Below are 20,052 nucleotides of genomic sequence, written 5' to 3'. Positions count from 1 at the left end.
TCAAACAACCGAATGATTTCTGGACTATCTTCTTGTAATAGATAGAACGTCTAGTCGTTGTTTTTCCCAACAGCTGGCGGTGGGAAGCTCTATTGTCTTTATCATCATCTTTTCAAACAACCGAATGATTTCTGGACTATCTTCTTGTAATAGATAGAACGTCTAGTCGTTGTTTTTCCCAACAGCTGGCGGTGGGAAGCTCTATTGTCTTTATCATCATCTTTTCAAACAACCGAATGATTTCTGGACTATCTTCTTGTAATAGATAGAACGTCTAGTCGTTGTTTTTCCCAACAGCTGGCGGTGGGAAGCTCTATTGTCTTTATCATCATCTTTTCAAACAACCGAATGATTTCTGGACTATCTTCTTGTAATAGATAGAATGTCTAGTCGTTGTTTTTCCCAACAGCTGGCGGTGGGAAGCTCTATTGTCTTTATCATCATCTTTTCAAACAACCGAATGATTTCTGGACTATCTTCTTGTAATAGATAGAACGTCTAGTCGTTGTTTTTCCCAACAGCTGGCGGTGGGAAGCTCTATTGTCTTTATCATCATCTTTTCAAACAACCGAGGGATTTCTGGACTATCTTCTTGTAATAGATAGAACGTCTAGTCGTTGTTTTTCCCAACAGCTGGCGGTGGGAAGCTCTATTGTCTTTATCATCATCTTTTCAAACAACCGAATGATTTCTGGACTATCTTCTTGTAATAGATAGAACGTCTAGTCGTTGTTTTTCCCAACAGCTGGCGGTGGGAAGCTCCATTGTCTTTATCATCATCTTTTCAAACAACCGAATGATTTCTGGACTATCTTCTTGTAATAGATAGAACGTCTAGTCGTTGTTTTTCCCAACAGCTGGCGGTGGGAAGCTCTATTGTCTTTATCATCATCTTTTCAAACAACCGAATGATTTCTGGACTATCTTCTTGTAATAGATAGAACGTCTAGTCGTTGTTTTTCCCAACAGCTGGCGGTGGGAAGCTCTATTGTCTTTATCATCATCTTTTCAAACAACCGAGGGATTTCTGGACTATCTTCTTGTAATAGATAGAACGTCTAGTCGTTGTTTTTCCCAACAGCTGGCGGTGGGAAGCTCTATTGTCTTTATCATCATCTTTTCAAACAACCGAGGGATTTCTGGACTATCTTCTTGTAATAGATAGAACGTCTAGTCGTTGTTTTTCCCAACAGCTGGCGGTGGGAAGCTCTATTGTCTTTATCATCATCTTTTCAAACAACCGAATGATTTCTGGACTATCTTCTTCACACAAACAGCATGTCCTGTCACTACAGACACCCTGGTTCGATATCCAGGCTGTATCACAACCCGGCCGGCTGTGATGGGGAATCCCATAGGGCGGCGCACAATTGGCCCAGCGTCGTCCGGGTTTGGACGGTGTAGGCCGTCATTTTAAATAAGAATTTGTTCTTCACTGACTTGCCTCTTAAAATAAAGGTTTTAATAAAAACATAAATGTTTACTGGACAGCTTGTTCTTTTCGGACGGATTACATAGTCTGTCCCTAAATTACTTCCTGTATAGGGAACGATCATGTGACTTGACTGGGAAAATCTCTGGGCCCTCTTCTGGGTCACACACAAAACACTCCTGACCTCTTATATTCATCCTATCCAATCACATTCTTCTAACCGACATGACTTCCCTTGTCTTCCCATTACCCATGATGCTTAACTCTTCACTCCTCCCCGTCACGCTCCTGCAGGGTTGTGGGGTGTTGAACCATGTCTAGGGTCACGACCTTTACCCTCTGTGTGTGTTTGTGTAGGGTCACGAGCTCAACGGTTGGACGGTGGGTCGCACCAACGCTCAGAACCTAGACTTGAACCGAAACTTTCCTGACCTTACGTCTATCCTCTACCGGAATCGCAGGATCAAACGGTTCCGCACAGACCACATCCCCATCCCAGACTCTTACTGGTTTGGTAAGGTATGTAATATCAACATCTCGCTACACTGGTGTCGGTAGTTGGATGGCCCCAGTGAGGCCATCGGAGAGGTGTGTACACATGAGTGATGTAACTAGCTTCTCTATAGCAAGTCCCCCAGGTGTAGGTACCTCTCCGATGGTATGGGAACTTAGCTTTCTGTTGATGTGGGAAAGTATAGGACATTCCTACTGTTTTGGTAAGGTATAGGACATTCCTACTGTTTTGGTAAAGTATAGGACATTCCTACTGTTTTGGTAAAGTACAGGACATTCCTACTGTTTTGGTAAGGTACAGGACATTCCTACTGTTTTGGTAAGGTACAGGACATTCCTACTGTTTTGGTAAGGTACAGGACATTCCTACTGTTTTGGTAAGGTATAGGACATTCCTACTGTTTTGGTAAGGTACAGAACATTCCTACTGTTTTGGTAAGGTACAGGACATTCCTACTGTTTTGGTAAGGTATAGGACATTCCTACTGTTTTGGTAAGGTACTGTTTTGGTAAGGTACAGAACATTCCTACTGTTTTGATAAGGTACAGGACATTCCTACTGTTTTGGTAAGGTACAGGAGATTCCTACTGTTTTGGTAAGGTACAGGACATTCCTACTGTACAGGACATTCCTACTGTTTTGGTAAGGTACAGGACATTCCTACTGTACAGGACATTCCTACTGTTTTGGTAAGGTACAGGACATTCCTACTGTTTTGGTAAGATATGTTCTAGGGGTGTCCAGAGTTTTAGACAAAACCAGTTTTGTAAGGGAAATGTGTAATTATCCTCCTCTCCTCTCCTCTCCTCTCCTCTCCTCTCCTCTCCTCTCCTCTCCTCTCTCAGGTAGCTTCAGAGACCTATGCAGTGATGAAGTGGATCAGGTCTGTGCCGTTTGTCCAGTCTGCAAGTCTCCATGGTGGAGAGCTGGTGATCTCTTATCCCTTTGACTTCTCTAGACACCTCCATGAAGAGAGGATGTTCTCCCCTACACCTGATGAACAGGTACCCTGTCCTGTCCTACACCTGATGAACAGGTACCCTGTCCTGTAATACACCTGACCAACAGGTACCCTGTCCTACACCTGACCAACAGGTACCCTGTCCTGTCCTACACCTGACCAACAGGTACCCTGTCCTGTAATACACCTGACCAACAGGTACCCTGTCCTGTCCTACACCTGATGAACAGGTACCCTGTCCAGTAATACACCTGACCAACAGGTACACTGTCCTGTCCTACACCTGACCAACAGGTACCCTGTCCTGTCCTACACCTGACCAACAGGTACCCTGTCCTGTCCTACACCTGACCAACAGGTACCCTGTCCTGTCCTACACTTGACCAACAGGTACCCTGTCCTGTAATACACCTGACCAACAGGTACCCTGTCCTGTCCTACACCTGACCAACAGGTACCCTGTCCTGTCCTACACCTGACCAACAGGTACCCTGTCCTGTCCTACACCTGACCAACAGGTACCCTGTCCTGTAATACACCTGATGAACAGGTACCCTGTCCTGTCCTACACCTGACCAACAGGTACCCTGTCCTGTCCTACACCTGACCAACAGGTACCCTGTCCTGTAATACACCTGACCAACAGGTACCCTGTCCTGTCCTACACCTGATGAGCAGGTACCCTGTCCTGTAATACACCTGATGAACAGGTACCCTGTCCTGTCCTACACCTGACCAACAGGTACCCTGTCCTGTCCTACACCTGACCAACAGGTACCCTGTCCTGTAATACACCTGACCAAAAGGTACCCTGTCCTGTCCTACACCTGATGAACAGGTACCCTGTCCTGTAATACACCTGATGAACAGGTACCCTGTCCTGTAATACACCTGACCAAAAGGTACCCTGTCCTGTCCTACACCTGATGAGCAGGTACCCTGTCCTGTAATACACCTGATGAACAGGTACCTGTCCTGTAATACACCTGACCAACAGGTACCCTGTCCTGTCCTACACCTTACCAACAGGTACCCTGTCCTGTCCTACACCTGATGAGCAGGTACCCTGTCCTGTAATACACCTGATGAACAGGTACCTGTCCTGTAATACACCTGATGAACAGGTACCTGTCCTGTAATACACCTGACCAACAGGTACCCTGTCCTGTAATACACCTGACCAACAGGTACCCTGTCCTGTCCTACACCTGATGAGCAGGTACCCTGTCCTGTAATACACCTGATGAACAGGTACCCTGTCCTGTAATACACCTGACCAACAGGTACCCTGTCCTGTAATACACCTGACCAAAAGGTACCCTGTCCTGTCCTACACCTGATGAGCAGGTACCCTGTCCTGTAATACACCTGATGAACAGGTACCTGTCCTGTAATACACCTGACCAACAGGTACCCTGTCCTGTAATACACCTGATGAACAGGTACCCTGTCCTGTAATACACCTGACCAACAGGTACCCTGTCCTGTAATACACCTGACCAACAGGTACCCTGTCCTGTCCTACACCTGATGAGCAGGTACCCTGTCCTGTAATACACCTGATGAACAGGTACCCTGTCCTGTAATACACCTGACCAAAAGGTACCCTGTCCTGTCCTACACCTGATGAGCAGGTACCCTGTCCTGTAATACACCTGATGAACAGGTACCCTGTCCTGTAATACACCTGACCAAAAGGTACCCTGTCCTGTCCTACACCTGATGAACAGGTACCCTGTCCTGTAATACACCTGACCAACAGGTACCCTGTCCTGTAATACACCTGACCAACAGGTACCCTGTCCTGTCCTACACCTGATGAGCAGGTACCCTGTCCTGTAATACACCTGATGAACAGGTACCCTGTCCTGTAATACACCTGACCAAAAGGTACCCTGTCCTGTCCTACACCTGATGAGCAGGTACCCTGTCCTGTAATACACCTGACCAAAAGGTACCCTGTCCTGTAATACACCTGACCAACAGGTACCCTGTCCTGTCCTACACCTTACCAACAGGTACCCTGTTCTGTCCTACACCTGATGAGCAGGTACCCTGTCCTGTAATACACCTGATGAACAGGTACCTGTCCTGTAATACACCTGACCAACAGGTACCCTGTCCTGTAATACACCTGATGAACAGGTACCCTGTCCTGTAACACACCTGACCAACAGGTACCCTGTCCTGTAATACACCTGACCAACAGGTACCCTGTCCTGTAATACACCTGACCAACAGGTACCCTGTCCTGTAATACACCTGATGAACAGGTACCCTGTCCTGTAATACACCTGACCAAAAGGTACCCTGTCCTGTAATACACCTGATGAACAGGTACCCTGTCCTGTAATACATCTGACCAACAGGTACCCTGTTCTAAACCTGACCAACGAGTACCCTGTCCTAAACCTGAACAACAGATACCTTTCCTAAACCTGACCAACAGGTGCCTGTCCTAAACCTGACCAACAGGTACCAGGTTCTACACCTGACCAACAGGTACCCTGTTCTAAACCTGACCAACAGGTACCATGTTCTAAACCTGACCAACAGGTACTCTGTTCTACACCTGACCAACAGGTACCCTGTTCTACACCTGACCAACAGGTACTCTGTTCTACACCTGACCAACAGGTACCCTGTTCTACACCTGACCAACAGGTACCCTGTTCTAAACCTGACCAACAGGTACTCTGTTCTACACCTGACCAACAGGTACCCTGTTCTACACCTGACCAACAGGTACTCTGTTCTACACCTGACCAACAGGTACCCTGTTCTACACCTGACCAACAGGTACTCTGTTCTACACCTGACCAACAGGTACCCTGTTCTACACCTGACCAACAGGTACCCTGTTCTACACCTGACCAACAGGTACCCTGTTCTACACCTGACCAACAGGTACCCTGTTCTAAACCTGACCAACAGGTACCCTGTTCTAAACCTGACCAACAGGTTCCCTGTTCTACACCTGACCAACAGGTACCCTGTTCTACACCTGACCAACAGGTACCCTGTTCTACACCTGACCAACAGGTACCCTGTTCTACACCTGACCAACAGGTACCCTGTTCTAAACCTGACCAACAGGTACCCTGTTCTACACCTGACCAACAGGTACCCTGTTCTACACCTGACCAACAGGTACCCTGTTCTACACCTGACCAACAGGTACCCTGTTCTACACCTGACCAACAGGTACCCTGTTCTACACCTGACCAACAGGTACCCTGTTCTACACCTGACCAGCAGATACCTTTCCTAAACCTGACCAACAGGTACCCTGTTCTACACCTAGTTTATATCAGTGGTGAAAACCTATTCTGTTCCCAGGCCAGAAAATGCCATGTTGAAGAGTAGAGACTGTGTTCCTCTCTGCAGGCATTTAAGCAGCTGGCCCGGACATACGCAGACTCTCACGCCAGCATGGCCGACAACAACACAGAGAGGTGATTATATTCCTGGCTATAATTATGAATGATTATATTACCCCCTTGTTACATGACCCATATATTGTATATTCTAGGTGTGGAGCGTCCTTCATCCGGAGTGGAGGCATCATCAACGGAGCTCTGTGGTACAGCTTCCCAGGGGGTACGGAACCTTCTATATCTTCTCCTCGTGTCATTCTGTCTCTTCTCCTCGTGTCATTCTGTCTCTCCTCTCATCCTCGTGTCATTCTTACTCTCTCTTCCTCTCTTCCTCTCTTCCTCTTCTCTCTCATCCTCTCCTTCTCTTCTCTCTCCTCTCCTCCTCTTCTTTTCCTCTCCTCCTCTCCTCCTCTCTTCTTTCCTCCTCTCCTCTCTCTTCCTTAACTCCTCTCCTCTCTCCTCCTATCTTCCTCTTCTCTCTCCTCCTCTTTTCCTCTCCTCCTCTTTTCCTCTCCTCCTCTTTTCCTCATCCTATCTTCCTTTCCTCCTCTCCTCCTCCTCTTCTCTCTCCTCCTCCTCTTTTCTCTCCTCCTCCTCTCTTCCTTTCCTCCTCTCCTCCTCCTCTTCTCTCTCCTCCTCCTCTTCTCTCTCCCCCTCCTCTCTTCCTTTCTTCCTCACCTCCTCCTCTTCTCTCTCCTCCTCTTCCTCCTCTTTCTCTCCTCTCTCCTCCTCCTCTTCCTCCTCCTCTCTTTCTCTTCTCTCTCCTCCTCTCTTCCTCTTTTCCACTCCTCCTCTCTTCCTCCTCTTTTCTCTCCTCCTCTCTTCCTCCTCTCCTTAACCTCCCCCTCTTATTCCTGTCTCTGTCTGTTAATTCTCAGTACCTGTGTGTCTAGTGTATATATTTATGGTGTGTCCTAACTCTCTATTTCTCCGGTACCGTAGGCATGTCAGACTTTAACTACCTCCACACTAACTGTCTGGAGATTACAGTGGAGCTGGGCTGTGACAAGTTCCCTTCTGAAGAGGAGCTCTACCCAGAGTGGCTCAGGAACAAGGAGGCCCTGCTCAGTTTCATGGAGTCGGTGGGTCTGCCTCTCTATAGCCCAGCGACCAGGCAGCCATTTTGTGCCGTAGTTATACCGTAGAAGGCCTTTGTGCTGTCTCATCATTTTATGACCATGTTTAATGTCCTTATCAGTGGTGGCTGGTGGGCAGAGATATAGGAGGACAGCTGGCTCTTTGTAATGGCTGGAATGTATTACATGGAGCTGTATATTGAACACACGGAAAACATGTGTTTGATGTGTCTGATTCCGTTCCATTCGTTCCAATACAGCCGTTATGTTAAAACCTCTTAAGGGTCCACCCCCTTTTTTTCCCAAATGTTCGCCTAAAATGACATACCTAAATCTAACTGTCTGTAGCTCAGGCCCTGAAGCAAGGATATTCATATTCTTGACACCATTTGAAAGGAAACACTTTGAAGATTGTGGAAATGTGAAAGGAATGTCGGAGAATATAACACATTAGATCTGGTAAAAGATAATGCAAAGAAAAAAACAACTGTTCTTTTGTATTTTTTTTTGTACCATCATCTTTGAAATGCAAGAGAAAGGCCATAATGTATTATTCCAGCCCAGCTGCAATTTAGATTTTGTCCACTAGAGTGCAGCAGTGTATGTGCAAAGTTTTAGACTGATCCAATGAACCATTGCATTTATGTTCAAAATGTTGTATCAAGACAGTCCAAATGTGCCTAACTTGTTTATTAATAACTTTTCATGTTCAAAACTATAATAGCTACTGTAAATTGGATAGTGCTATTAGATTAACAAGAATTTAAGCTTTCTGCCAATATCAGATATGTCTATGTCCTGGGAAATGTTCTTAGTTACTTACAACCTCATGCTAATCGCATTAGCCTACATTAGCTCAACCTCATACTAATCACATTAGCCTACGTTAGCTCAACCTCATGCTAATCGCATTAGCCTACATTAGCTCAACCTCATGTTAATCACATTAGCCTACATTAGCTCAACCTCATGTTAAACACATTAGCCTACATTAGCTCAACCTCATGCTAATCGCATTAGCCTACATTAGCTCAACCGTCCCGTGGACGGGACACCGATCCCGAAGAAGTAAGCTGCCGTCCTACTATATATTTCTCCCGCCCACCAGCCTCCACTGACCTTAGCATTCCCTGCCATTCACTGATAGGTTTGCAAATTCTGGAAACTTCCCCCCCAAAATTTCCTGGGTTTCCAGGAATCCTGGTTGGGATAATCCTAGAATCAGGGGGGATAAGCAGTATATCCAGGAATCCTGGTTGGGAGAATCCTGGAATCCTGGTTGGGAAAATCCTGGAATGAGTGGGAAATAAGCCGTATATCCAGGAATCCTGGTTGGGAGAATCCTGTAATGAGGCTGGAATAAGCAGTATTTGTTAAAATAACCCTATGTCATTCCCCAAGCCTGATATTCCCTGTCGTTCCTTCTCTTCTCCAGGTCCACAGAGGTATTAAGGGAGTGGTGAAGGATGAAGAGGGCTATGGAATAAAGGGAGCGTCCATATCTGTCAGGGGAATTCGTAAAGATGTCACCACAGGTAACCACCGTAATAACTGATAGCCATAGTTCTGGATAAGGTCTGCAGCCCAGACAGGCTGCTTCTGAGCAGGACTCTCTGTTAGAGCTCTATGGAGGGAGAAAGGAGCCCAAATGGCTGCTTCTGAGCAGGACTCTCTGTTAGAGCCTTATGGAGGGAGAAAGGAGCCCAAATGGCTACTTCTGAGCAGGGCTCTCTGTTAGAGCTCTATGGAGGGAGAAAGGAGCCCAAATGGCTACTTCTGAGCAGGGCTCTCTGTTAGAGCCTTATGGAGGGAGAAAGGAGCCCAAATGGCTACTTCTGAGCAGGGCTCTCTGTTAGAACTCTATGGAGGGAGAAAGGAGCCCAAATGGCTACTTCTGAGCAGGGCTCTCTGTTAGAGCTCTATGGAGGGAGAAAGGAGCCCAAATGGCTACTTCTGAGCAGGGCTCTCTGTTAGAGCTCTATGGAGGGAGAAAGGAGCCCAAATGGCTACTTCTGAGCAGGGCTCTCTGTTAGAGCTCTATGGAGGGAGATAGGAGCCCAAATGGCTACTTCTGAGCAGGACTCTCTGTTAGAGCCTTATGGAGGGAGAAAGGAGCCCAAATGGCTACTTCTGAGCAGGGCTCTCTGTTAGAGCTCTATGGAGGGAGAAAGGAGCCCAAATGGCTACTTCTGAGCAGGGCTCTCTGTTAGAGCCTTATGGAGGGAGAAAGGAGCCCAAATGGCTACTTCTGAGCAGGGCTCTCTGTTAGAACTCTATGGAGGGAGAAAGGAGCCCAAATGGCTACTTCTGAGCAGGGCTCTCTGTTAGAGCTCTATGGAGGGAGAAAGGAGCCCAAATGGCTACTTCTGAGCAGGGCTCTCTGTTAGAGCTCTATGGAGGGAGAAAGGAGCCCAAATGGCTACTTCTGAGCAGGGCTCTCTGTTAGAGCTCTATGGAGGGAGAAAGGAGCCCAAATGGCTACTTCTGAGCAGGGCTCTCTGTTAGAGCTCTATGGAGGGAGATAGGAGCCCAAATGGCTACTTCTGAGCAGGTGGCTACTTCTGAGCAGGGCTCTCTGTTACAGCTCCATGGAGGGACAAAGGAGCCATTTGGGACATAGATCATACCTAGTTTCATTCACAGAGCTTTTACAGACGCTCCAAGCGGTTTACATTGTATGGTGTTAATGTAGAGATGTTGGCAGTATACACGCAAGGAATCGCAACATTCTTTTTGACATTGTGTCATCACTGGAGAGACGTGACATCAAGACAAACGTTTTCTCCTGGTGGTTACCCTGTAACAACATGTCACTGTCTCCCTCCTTCCCTGTCTCCTTCCCTGTCTCCCTCCTTCCCTGTCTCCCTCCTTCTCTGTCTAACTCCTTCTCTGTCTAACTCCTTCTCTGTCTCCCTCTTTCCCTGTCTCCCTCTTTCCCTGTCTCCCTCCTTCTCTGTCTAACTCCTTCTCTGTCTCCCTCTTTCTCTGTTTCCCTCCTTCCCTGTCTCCCTCCTTCCCTGTCTCCCTCCTTCTCTGACTCCCTCCTTTCCTGCCTCCCTCCCTCCCTGTCTCCTTCCCTGTCCCCTCCCTCCCTCCCTCCTCCTGCCTCTCTCTCTCTCTCTAGCGGAGGAAGGTGATTACTGGAGGTTAATGAACTCAGGAACACACATCATAACAGCATCAGCTAAAGGTTACTCCAAAGTCAGCAAGAGAATTTACCTGCCTGCTCACATGGAAAAAGCTGGGCGGGTCAACTTCGTGCTCAAAAAGGTAAAGTGAGAGGTTTATCTGTGATCTGAGGTGTTTCTGTGTCAGGATAAGTGTTTTCAGAAATATGATATTGATGTCAGGGTCATGATATCTGAGGTGTTTCTGTGCCAGGATCAGTGTTTTCAGAAATATGATATTGATGTCAGGGTCATGATATCTGAGGTGTTGATGTCAGTGTCATGATATCTGAGGTGTTGATGTCAGGGTCATGATATCTGAGGTGTTGATGTCAGTGTCATGATATCTGAGGTGTTGATGTCAGTGTCATGATATCTGAGGTGTTGATGTCAGTGTAATGAAATATGAGGTGTTGTTGTCAGTGTCATGATATCTGAGGTGTATTATGTTGATGTCAGTGTCATGATATCTGAGGTGTTGTCAGTGTCATGATATCTGAGGTGTTGATGTCAGTGTCATGATATCTGAGGTGTAATATGTTGAAGTCAGTGTCATGATATCTGAGGTGTTGATGTCAGTGTCATGATATCTGAGGTGTAATATGTTGAAGTCAGTGTCATGATATCTGAGGTGTAATATGTTGAAGTCAGTGTCATGATATCTGAGGTGTTGATGTCAGTGTCATGATATCTGAGGTGTAATATGTTGAAGTCAGTGTCATGATATCTGAGGTGTTGATGTCACTGTCATGATATCTGAGGTGTAATATGTTGAAGTCAGTGTCATGATATCTGAGATATATCATGTTGATGTCAATATCATCATATCTGAGGTGTTGTTGTCAGTGTCATGATATCTGAGGTGTTGATGTCAGTGTCATGATAATTGAGATATATCATGTTGATGTCAGGGTCATGATATCTTATGTGTTGATGTCAGTGTCATGATATCTAAGGTGTTGTTGTCAGTGTCATGATATCTGAGGTGTTGATGTCAGGGTCATGATATCTGAGGTGTAATATGTTGAAGTCAGTGTCATGATATCTGAGGTGTTGATGTCAGTGTCATGATATCTGAGGTGTTGATGTCAGTGTCATGATATCTGAGATGTTGATGTCAGTGTCATGATATCTGAGGTGTATTATGTTGATGTCAGTGTCATGATATCTGAGGTGTTGATGTCAGTGTCATGATATCTGAGGTGTATTATGTTGATGTCAGTGTCATGATATCTGAGGTGTTGATGTCAGTGTCATGATATCTGAGATGTTGATGTCAGTGTCATGATATCTGAGGTGTATTATGTTGATGTCAGTGTCATGATATCTGAGGTGTTGATGTCAGTGTCATGATATCTGAGGTGTTGATGTCAGGGTCATGATATCTGAGGTGTTGATGTCAGTGTCATGATATCTGAGGTGTTGATGTCAGGGTCATGATATCTGAGGTGTTGATGTCAGGGTCATGATATCTGAGGTGTTGATGTCAGGGTCATGATATCTGAGGTGTTGATGTCAGTGTCATGATATCTGAGGTGTTGATGTCAGGGTCATGATATCTGAGGTGTTGATGTCAGTGTCATGATATCTGAGGTGTTGATGTCAGGGTCATGATATCTGAGGTATAGTATGTTGATGTCAATGTCATGATATCTGAGGTATAGTATGTTGATGTCAGTGTCATGATATCGGAGGTATAATGCTAGGCGTCCCTTGAGCGAGATATCTGTCAACAACATCCGGTGAAATTGGAGGGTAAGTAAATTCAAATAAATAATAAGTAATATTAAACATTTATGAACATACAAGTATCTTATATCGGTTAAAAGCTGACATTCTTGTTAATCTAACTGCATTTTCAGATTTGCAAAAGGCTTTACGGTGAAAGCATACCATGCCTTTGTTTGAGGACGGCGCCCCACAACATATCTTTCAATCACAAACAGCGATTAAATAAATCACCTACTTCTGAAAATCTTCCTCTGTCTGCAATCCAAATGGTCCCAGCTACAACAGGAATGGTCGTTTTGTTAGATAAAATCCTTCTTTATATCCCCAAAAAAGTCAGTTTAGTTTAGCGCCATCGATTTCAGTAATCCACTCGTTCAACTGGCCAAGATAGAAATCCGAAAAACTACACCTTAACTTTGTTCAAACAAGTCAAACTACGTTTCTGTTTATTCCTCAAATGTAAATTAACTATAATATTTCATGCGGAAAGAAGTATATTCAATAGGAAAACAAAATAAGCTGGTGAGCGTCCTCTTTATGGCGTGATGCCCCAAGACTGATTTTCAAAGCTGACTCTCTCTTTTCAAAGTCATATTCTTTCTTCAACATTCACGTTTACAAGCCTGAAACCTTGGGACAAAGACTGTTGCCATCTAGTGGAAGCCATAGGAATTGCAATTTGGGAGCTGGAATCACATAGGACCCATAGCTATTCATCGAAAGAGCATGGGATCTCAAAAAAAATAATTCTGGATGTGTTTTTCTTAGGATTTTCGGCTACCATAACACTTGTGTTATACTCTCGTGTATTATTTTAACAGTTTTAGAAACTTCAAAGTGTTTTCTATTCCATACTACCAATTATATGCATATCCTGGCTCCTGGGCCTGAGTAACCTCCCCTCTCCCTCTCCCCCCTCCTCCCTCCTCCACTACCTCTCATTAAAGATATGTATTTCTCTCCTCTCCTCCAGGTCCCTGTTCAGCCAGTAGGACCAGACTACCACCTGTTCCTCAGCTCCTCCTTGGACACTTATGAGCGCTTCGACCCTTACAACCACTTCCAGAGCTACGGCCGCTCCGAGCCGGGAGAACCCAGGGAACCCAGGGAACCCAGGGAACCGGGGATGGGAGCAGAGGGACAGGAGAAGCCGTGGTGGTGGAACTACTTTACTCAGGCAGGAGTCTCTGCTCCCACCTGGCTGCTACGGAACTTCTAGAAGACTGGACAGGAGAAAGACTGAAAACGGCACACTATTCCCTTATTCCCTCACACTATTCCCTTATTTGGTGCACTACATTTGACCAAAGCCCAAGTGCATTGTGGGGCGGCAGGGTAGGCTAGTGGTTAGAGCGTTGGACTAGTAGCCGAAAGGTTGCAAGTTCAAATCCCCTAGCTGATAAGGTACAGATCTGTCATTCTGCCCCTGAACAACCTACTGTTCCTAGGCCGTCATTGAAAATAAGGATTTGTTCTTAAACTGACTTGCCTAGTTAGGTAAAATAAAAATTATTTGTAGTTTGCATCCCAAATGGCACCATATTCCCTATATAGTACACCCTATTCCCTATATAGTGCACCCTGTTCCCTATATAGTCAAAAGTAGTGCACTGTAAAGGGAATGGGTGCTATGTGAAATGTCTCCTACAAGATTGGTTCTCAATCTTTTTTTGGTTTCTGTCCCCCATCACATTTAGCTCTGGCCGGAGTACCACCAACGTTCCCCCCATGTTCCCAGAAGGCCTTATGTTCTGTTTAGTCTTCCTGGCCAGGTACCCTGTCCACCAGGGGAACACCTACCTCCACTATGGGCAGGAATCTGATCATGTGTTGTGTCCTGAACAGGAATGATTCTGGGCCCCCATTAACATAATGGGTGTTCTACTATGTTTCATTAAGACATTCTGTCTTCCTCAGTGTTCTATTATGTTTCATTAAGACATTCTAGTTCTGTCTTCCTCAGTGTTCTATTATGTTTCATTAAGACATTCTAGTTCTGTCTTCCTCAGTGTTCTATTGTGTTTCATTAAGACATTCTAGTTCTGTCTTCCTCTGTGTTCTATTATGTTTCATTAAGACATTCTAGTTCTGTCTTCCTCAGTGTTCTATTATGTTTCATTAAGACATTCTAGTTCTGTCTTCCTCAGTGTTCTATTATGTTTCATTAAGACATTCTAGTTCTGTCTTCCTCAGTGTTCTATTGTGTTTCATTAAGACATTCTAGTTCTGTCTTCCTCAGTGTTCTATTATGTTTCATTAAGACATTCTAGTTCTGTCTTCCTCAGTGTTCTATTATGTTTCATTAAGACATTCTAGTTCTGTCTTCCTCAGTGTTCTATTATGTTTCATTAAGACATTCTAGTTCTGTCTTCCTCAGTGTTCTATTATGTTTCATTAAGACATTCTAGTTCTGTCTTCCTCTGTGTTCTATTATGTTTCATTAAGACATTCTAGTTCTGTCTTCCTCTGTGTTCTATTATGTTTCATTAAGACATTCTAGTTCTGTCTTCCTCTGTGTTCTATTATGTTTCATTAAGACATTCTAGTTCTGTCTTCCTCTGTGTTCTATTGTGTTTCATTAAGACATTGTCTTCCTCTGTGTTCTATTATGTTTGATTTTAGACAGGCCCTGTCTAAAGACATTCTAATCACAACATTCCTCCTCTGAGTTCTATCTTCCTCAGGGTTCTAACAATGCTTCTGTTTCAATGTCTTTCTGTTACAACAAGTGGACTTGTGGATCTGACAGGTTGGGACACACACACACACACACACACACACACACACACACACACACACACACACAAACCCTAGCACACACACACACACACACACACACACACACACACACACACACACACACACACACAAACCCTAGCACACACACACACACACACACACACACACACAAACCCTAGCACGCACACACATTTGTCATTTTAAAGGATTGGGGGCAAATTCTAAACACAAGCAGCTTGTGATGACTTACTGCCTTCAAGACTCAGCATGTCTAAAGATACTCCCCTCCTCCCTACTCTCCTCTCCCCCCTACTCTCCTCTCCTCCTCCTCTCCTCTCCCCTCTCTCCTCTCCCCCTTCTCTCCTCTCCCCCCTACTCTCTCCTCTCCCCCCTACTCTCCTCTCCCCCAAACTCTCCTCTCCTCCTCCTCTCTCCTCTCTCCTCCCCCTACTCTCCTCTCCTCTCCCCCTCCTCTCCTCTCCCCCCTACTCTCTCCTCTCCCCCTCCTCTCCTCTCCCCCCTACTCTTTCCTCCCCCTACTCTCTCCTCCCCCTCCTCTCCTCTCCTCTCCACTCCTCTCCTCTCCTCTCCTCTCCTCTCCTCTCCTCTCCTCTCCTCTCCTCTCCTCTCCTCTCCTCTCCTCTCCACTCCTCTCCTCTCCTCGCCTCTCCTCTCCTCTCCCCCTCCTCTCCTCTCCCCCTCCTCTCCTCTCCCCCCTACTCTCTCCTCTCCCCCTCCTCTCCTCTCCCCCCTACTCTCTCCTCTCCCCCCTACTCTCTCCTGCCCCTCCTCTCCTCTCCACTCCTCTCCTCTCCTCTCTAGCTGTATCAGTGTATAGCTGTGTCAGTATATAGCTGTGTCAGTGTATAGCTGTATCAGTGTATAGCTGTGTCAGTGTATAGCTGTGTCAGTGTATAGCTGTATCAGTGTATAGCTGTATCAGTCTATAGCTGTATCAGTCTATAGCTGTATCAGTGTATAGCTGTATCAGTCTATAGCTGTATCAGTGTATAGCTGTGTCAGTGTATAGCTGTATCAGTGTATAGCTGTGTCAGTCTATAGCTGTATCAGTGTATAGCTGTATCAGTGTATAGCTGTATCAGTGTATAGCTGTATCAGTGTATAGCTGTATCAGTCTATAGCTGTATCAGTGTATAGCTGTATCAGTGTATAGCTGTATCAGTGTATAGCTGTATCAGTGTATAGCTGTATCAGTGTATAGCTGTATCAGTGTATAGCTGTATCAGTGTATAGCTGTGTCAGTGTATAGCTGTATCAGTGTATAGCTGTGTCAGTCTATAGCTGTATCAGTCTATAGCTGTATCAGTCTATAGCCTACCAGAATCAAGACCCTCTTGATAAATCACTATTACACGTTTTGTCCGTCAGATGCTTTTCATTTCAGATTAAAAATTGATAAAAGGGATGAGGAATCCATTGGTCTTGCTATTTGCATGATTTAGGGTGTCGTTTACACTACTGGCCACTAGATGGCGCCACAGTACACAAAATCAACCACCAGGCATTCACACTGCTTTGATGGGAGATGTCATGAGTTATTTTAACCACAAGGGGGCGCAACCGTACATTAAATGAAGACCAGGCCACCTTCCACCCAGACGGAGAATGAAAAACAAGAGAGTAGAAAGATGAGAAATTGTCCAGGCGTTGGGATTTAGAGAGAGAGATGTTATTCAAGTCTGTGTTATGTCCCAGTTATCTCTCCTTGCTCCTGAAGTGTACACTCATTCACTAGGCATACTGCCAACAAATGATCTCTTCTTCCTCCTGAAGAGTACACTCCTTCACTAGGCCTACTGCCCTCAAGTCATAAAGCATTGGATTGGTGTTGTGGTGACATGGGCTAGAGAGAGTTTCCATACGCCCAGTCATTCCCTTTCAAATCCACGATAGGGAAGTGAAGTGCTCACTTGGAGAGATAATTGGGACGCACCCATTGTGCCAAAGTCAAAGGGAGGCAAGATAATTCAATAGATATGAAGTAGAGAGTAGCCTTATAGGCTTCTTCGTCTTCTTCTTCTTCTTCTCCTGGCTGTTAAATAACACTGACCACAAATATATAAACGGGGGCCTCCCGGGTGGGGCAGTGGTCTAAGGCTGTGTCGCTAGAGATTCTGGGATTGAGTCCAGGCCCTGTCTCTGTGGTCTAAGGCTGTGCCGCTAGAGATTCTGGGATTGAGTCCAGGCCCTGTCTCAGTGGAGATTCTGGGATTGAGTCCAGGCCCTGTCTCAGTGGTCTAAGGCTGTGCCGCTAGAGATTCTGGGATTGAGTCCAGGCCCTGTCTCAGCTGACCGGGAGACTCATGAGGCGACGCACAATTTCCCCAGCGACGTTAGGGTAGGGTTTGGCCGGCAGGGATGTCCTTGTCCCATCATGCACTAGCGGCTCCTGTGGGCGCAGTGCACGCTGACACGGTTGCCAGGTGTACGGTGTTAACGGTGTAGGGTTAAGTGGGCGTTGTGTTAAGAGGCAATGCTGCTGGCTTCAAGGGTTAAGTGGGCGTTGTGTTAAGAGGCAATGCTGCTGGGTTGTGTTTCGGAGGACGCACGGCTCCAAACCTTCGCCTCTCCCGAGAGGAGCCAGGCCAATCAGAAGGAGTTTTTTCCCCACAAAAGGGCTTTATTACAGACAGAAATACTCCTCAGTTTCATCAGCTGTCTGTTTGACTGGTGTCAGACCATCCCGCAGGTAAAGAAGCCAGCTGTGGAGGTCCTGGACTGGCATGGTTACACATTTGTCTGCGGTTGTGAGGCCGGTTGGACGTACCACCAAATTCTCTTAATCGACATTAGAGGCGGCTTATGGTAGAGAAATGAACATTCAATTCTCTGGCAACAGCTGTGGTGGACATTCCCTGCAGTCAGCATGTCAATTGCACGCTCCCTCAAAACTTGAGACATCTGTGGCATTGTGTTGTGTGACAAAACTGGACATTTTGAAGTGGCCTTTCATTGTCCCCAGCACAAGGTGCACCTGTGGAATGATAAAGCTGTTTAATCAGCTTCTTGATATGCCACACTTGTCAGAGAATAAATAAGCTTTTTGTGCCTACATGTTGTGTTTATGTTTCTGTTCAGTGTATTTTAGACCCAGGCCTACTCCACTACACTTCCACTGTGAACACACACATAATCACTGAACGAAAATATACTAAACTAAAGCTGTACATTGTTAAAAGGTTCCTGGAGGGGATCCTTCAGGGGTTCTTCAAACTGAAACACTAACTAAACACCAACTAAAGAGGTTCCCTGAAGAACCCCCACCAACGAAAGAGGTTTCTTGAAGAACCCCCACCAACTAAAGAGGTTCCTTTGAAGAACCCCCACCAACTAAAGAGGTTCCTTGAAGAACCCCCACCAACTAAAGAGGTTCCTTTGAAGAACCCCCACCAACTAAAGAGGTTCCTTGAAGAACCCCTAATTTACCCTTGTTGAACCACTACTTTTTTTAGAGCGATAGTGATTGTTGCACTCAAAAAATTAGGGATTCAACAAGGGTAAATTAGGGGTTCAACAAGGGTAAATGAGGGGTTCAACAAGGGTAAATGAGGGGTTCAACAAGGGTAAAGGAGGGGTTCAACAAGGGTTCTTCGGTTCCAAGCAAGGCAGAGAGATTTGGATATTATTTGTCCCCTGAAGTTGTGTGGCTCTAATTAAACCAAGGACTTGAAAATCTCTATTTCATGTCCTCAATCCTGTTCTGTCCTCCCTGAGTCAGGTCTTAGACAGGGACATGGGTGGATGCATACTGTTCTGTCCTCCCTGAGTCAGGTCTTAGACAGGGACATGCGTGGATCAATCCTGTTCTGCCCTCCCTGAGTCAGGTCTCAGACAGGGACATGGGTGGATCAATCCTGTTCTGTCCTCCCTTAGTCAGGTCTTAGACAGGGACATGGGTGGATCAATCCTGTTCTGCCCTCCCTGAGTCAGGTCTTAGACAGGGACATGGGTGGATCAATCCTGTTCTGTCCTCCCTGAGTCAGGTCTTAGACAGGGACATGAGTGGATCAATCCTGTTCTGTCCTCCCTGAGTCAGGTCTTAGACAGGGACATGGGTGGATCAATCCTGTTCTGTCCTCCCTGAGTCAGGTCTTAGACAGGGACATGGGTGGATCAATCCTGTTCTGTCCTCCCTGAGTCAGGTCTTAGACAGGGACATGAGTGGATCAATCCTGTTCTGTCCTCCCTGAGTCAGGTCTTAGACAGGGACATGGGTGGATCAATCCTGTTCTGTCCTTCCTGAGTCAGGTCTTAGACAGGGACATGGGTGGATCAATCCTGTTCTGTCCTCCCTGAGTCAGGTCTTAGACAGGGACATGGGTGGATCAATCCTGTTCTGTCCTCCCTGAGTCAGGTCTTAGACAGGGACATGGGTGGATCAATCCTGTTCTGTCCTCCCTGAGTCAGGTCTTAGACAGGGACATGAGTGGATCAATCCTGTTCTGTCCTCCCTGAGTCAGGTCTTAGACAGGGACATGGGTGGATCAATCCTGTTCTGTCCTCCCTGAGTCAGGTCTTAGACAGGGACATGGGTGGATCAATCCTGTTCTGTCCTCCCTGAGTCAGGTCTTAGACAGGGACATGAGTGGATCAATCCTGTTCTGTCCTCCCTGAGTCAGGTCTTAGACAGGGACATGGGTGGATCAATCCTGTTCTGTCCTCCCTGAGTCAGGTCTTAGACAGGGACATGAGTGGATCAATCCTGTTCTGTCCTCCCTGAGTCAGGTCTTAGACAGGGACATGGGTGGATCAATCCTGTTCTGTCCTCCCTGAGTCAAGTCTTAGACAGGGACATGAGTGGATCAATCTTGTTCTGTCCTCCCTGAGTCAGGTCTTAGACAGGGACATGGGTGGATCAATTCTGTTCTGTCCTCCCTGAGTCCCCCAAAATACTACAGTAAATACTACAGTACAGTCTCCAAAACAATACAGTAAATAAATACTACTGTAAATCTACTGTAAATCCCCCCAAAATCCCCCCAAAACTACAGTAAATACTACAGTTTTCTTATACTACAGTATTTTTTTCCAGGT

General features: G+C 46.0%; 1 protein-coding gene across 3 annotated transcripts in view; it reads left to right on the top strand.

The window, feature by feature from the left end:
* LOC110511271 (carboxypeptidase Z) overlaps positions 1-13,696 on the top strand; it is a 38,057-nt gene extending 24,361 nt beyond the window's left edge. For all 3 annotated transcript variants that reach the window (XM_036934149.1, XM_036934150.1, XM_036934148.1), the window contains 8 exons: positions 1,790-1,951; positions 2,792-2,950; positions 6,295-6,362; positions 6,440-6,507; positions 7,227-7,366; positions 8,796-8,895; positions 10,485-10,630; positions 13,232-13,696. In XM_036934149.1, the coding sequence (XP_036790044.1) occupies positions 1,790-1,951; positions 2,792-2,950; positions 6,295-6,362; positions 6,440-6,507; positions 7,227-7,366; positions 8,796-8,895; positions 10,485-10,630; positions 13,232-13,477 (1,089 nt within the window). In that variant the 3' untranslated portion in view covers positions 13,478-13,696. The remainder of the gene's footprint in view (positions 1-1,789; positions 1,952-2,791; positions 2,951-6,294; positions 6,363-6,439; positions 6,508-7,226; positions 7,367-8,795; positions 8,896-10,484; positions 10,631-13,231) is intronic.
* The last annotated feature ends 6,356 nt before the right edge of the window (positions 13,697-20,052 follow it).

This window comes from Oncorhynchus mykiss, chromosome 10, assembly GCF_013265735.2.
Source record: "Oncorhynchus mykiss isolate Arlee chromosome 10, USDA_OmykA_1.1, whole genome shotgun sequence".
NCBI classification, from domain to species: domain Eukaryota; kingdom Metazoa; phylum Chordata; class Actinopteri; order Salmoniformes; family Salmonidae; genus Oncorhynchus; species Oncorhynchus mykiss.
Note: the sequence above shows the minus strand (reverse complement) of the source record. Positions and strands in the feature narration are given on the sequence as shown.